General features: G+C 59.8%; 1 protein-coding gene across 1 annotated transcript in view; it reads left to right on the plus strand.

Moving 5' to 3' along the window:
- The first annotated feature begins 125 nt into the window (after nucleotides 1-125).
- LOC104164886 (general transcription factor IIH subunit 2) overlaps nucleotides 126-214 on the plus strand; it is a 13,086-nt gene continuing 12,997 nt past the window's right edge. Inside the window, exon 1 of the mRNA XM_009704362.1 lies at nucleotides 126-181. Within this exon, the coding sequence (XP_009702664.1) occupies nucleotides 126-181 (56 nt within the window). The remainder of the gene's footprint in view (nucleotides 182-214) is intronic.

Consider the following 214-nt stretch of genomic DNA (forward strand, 5'->3'; position numbering starts at 1 on the left):
CGTGTGGCACTGTAACGGGGCTTCCCTTCAGTCGGGAGCTGCGCCTCCCCGGAGCTAGCGGCTTTCAGTGTAGTCAGGGGCGCGGCCGTCGTTGCCTTCCGCAGCAGCAGAGCGAAGCCTCGGAAATGGATGACGAACCCGAACGGACCAAGCGCTGGGAAGGAGGCTACGAAAGAACATGGTAGGCTTTCATTTACCCTCGTCGTCTTCTTTT

The sequence above is a fragment of the Cariama cristata genome, unplaced genomic scaffold, assembly GCF_000690535.1.
Source record: "Cariama cristata isolate BGI_N322 unplaced genomic scaffold, ASM69053v1 scaffold15847, whole genome shotgun sequence".
Taxonomy (NCBI): domain Eukaryota; kingdom Metazoa; phylum Chordata; class Aves; order Cariamiformes; family Cariamidae; genus Cariama; species Cariama cristata.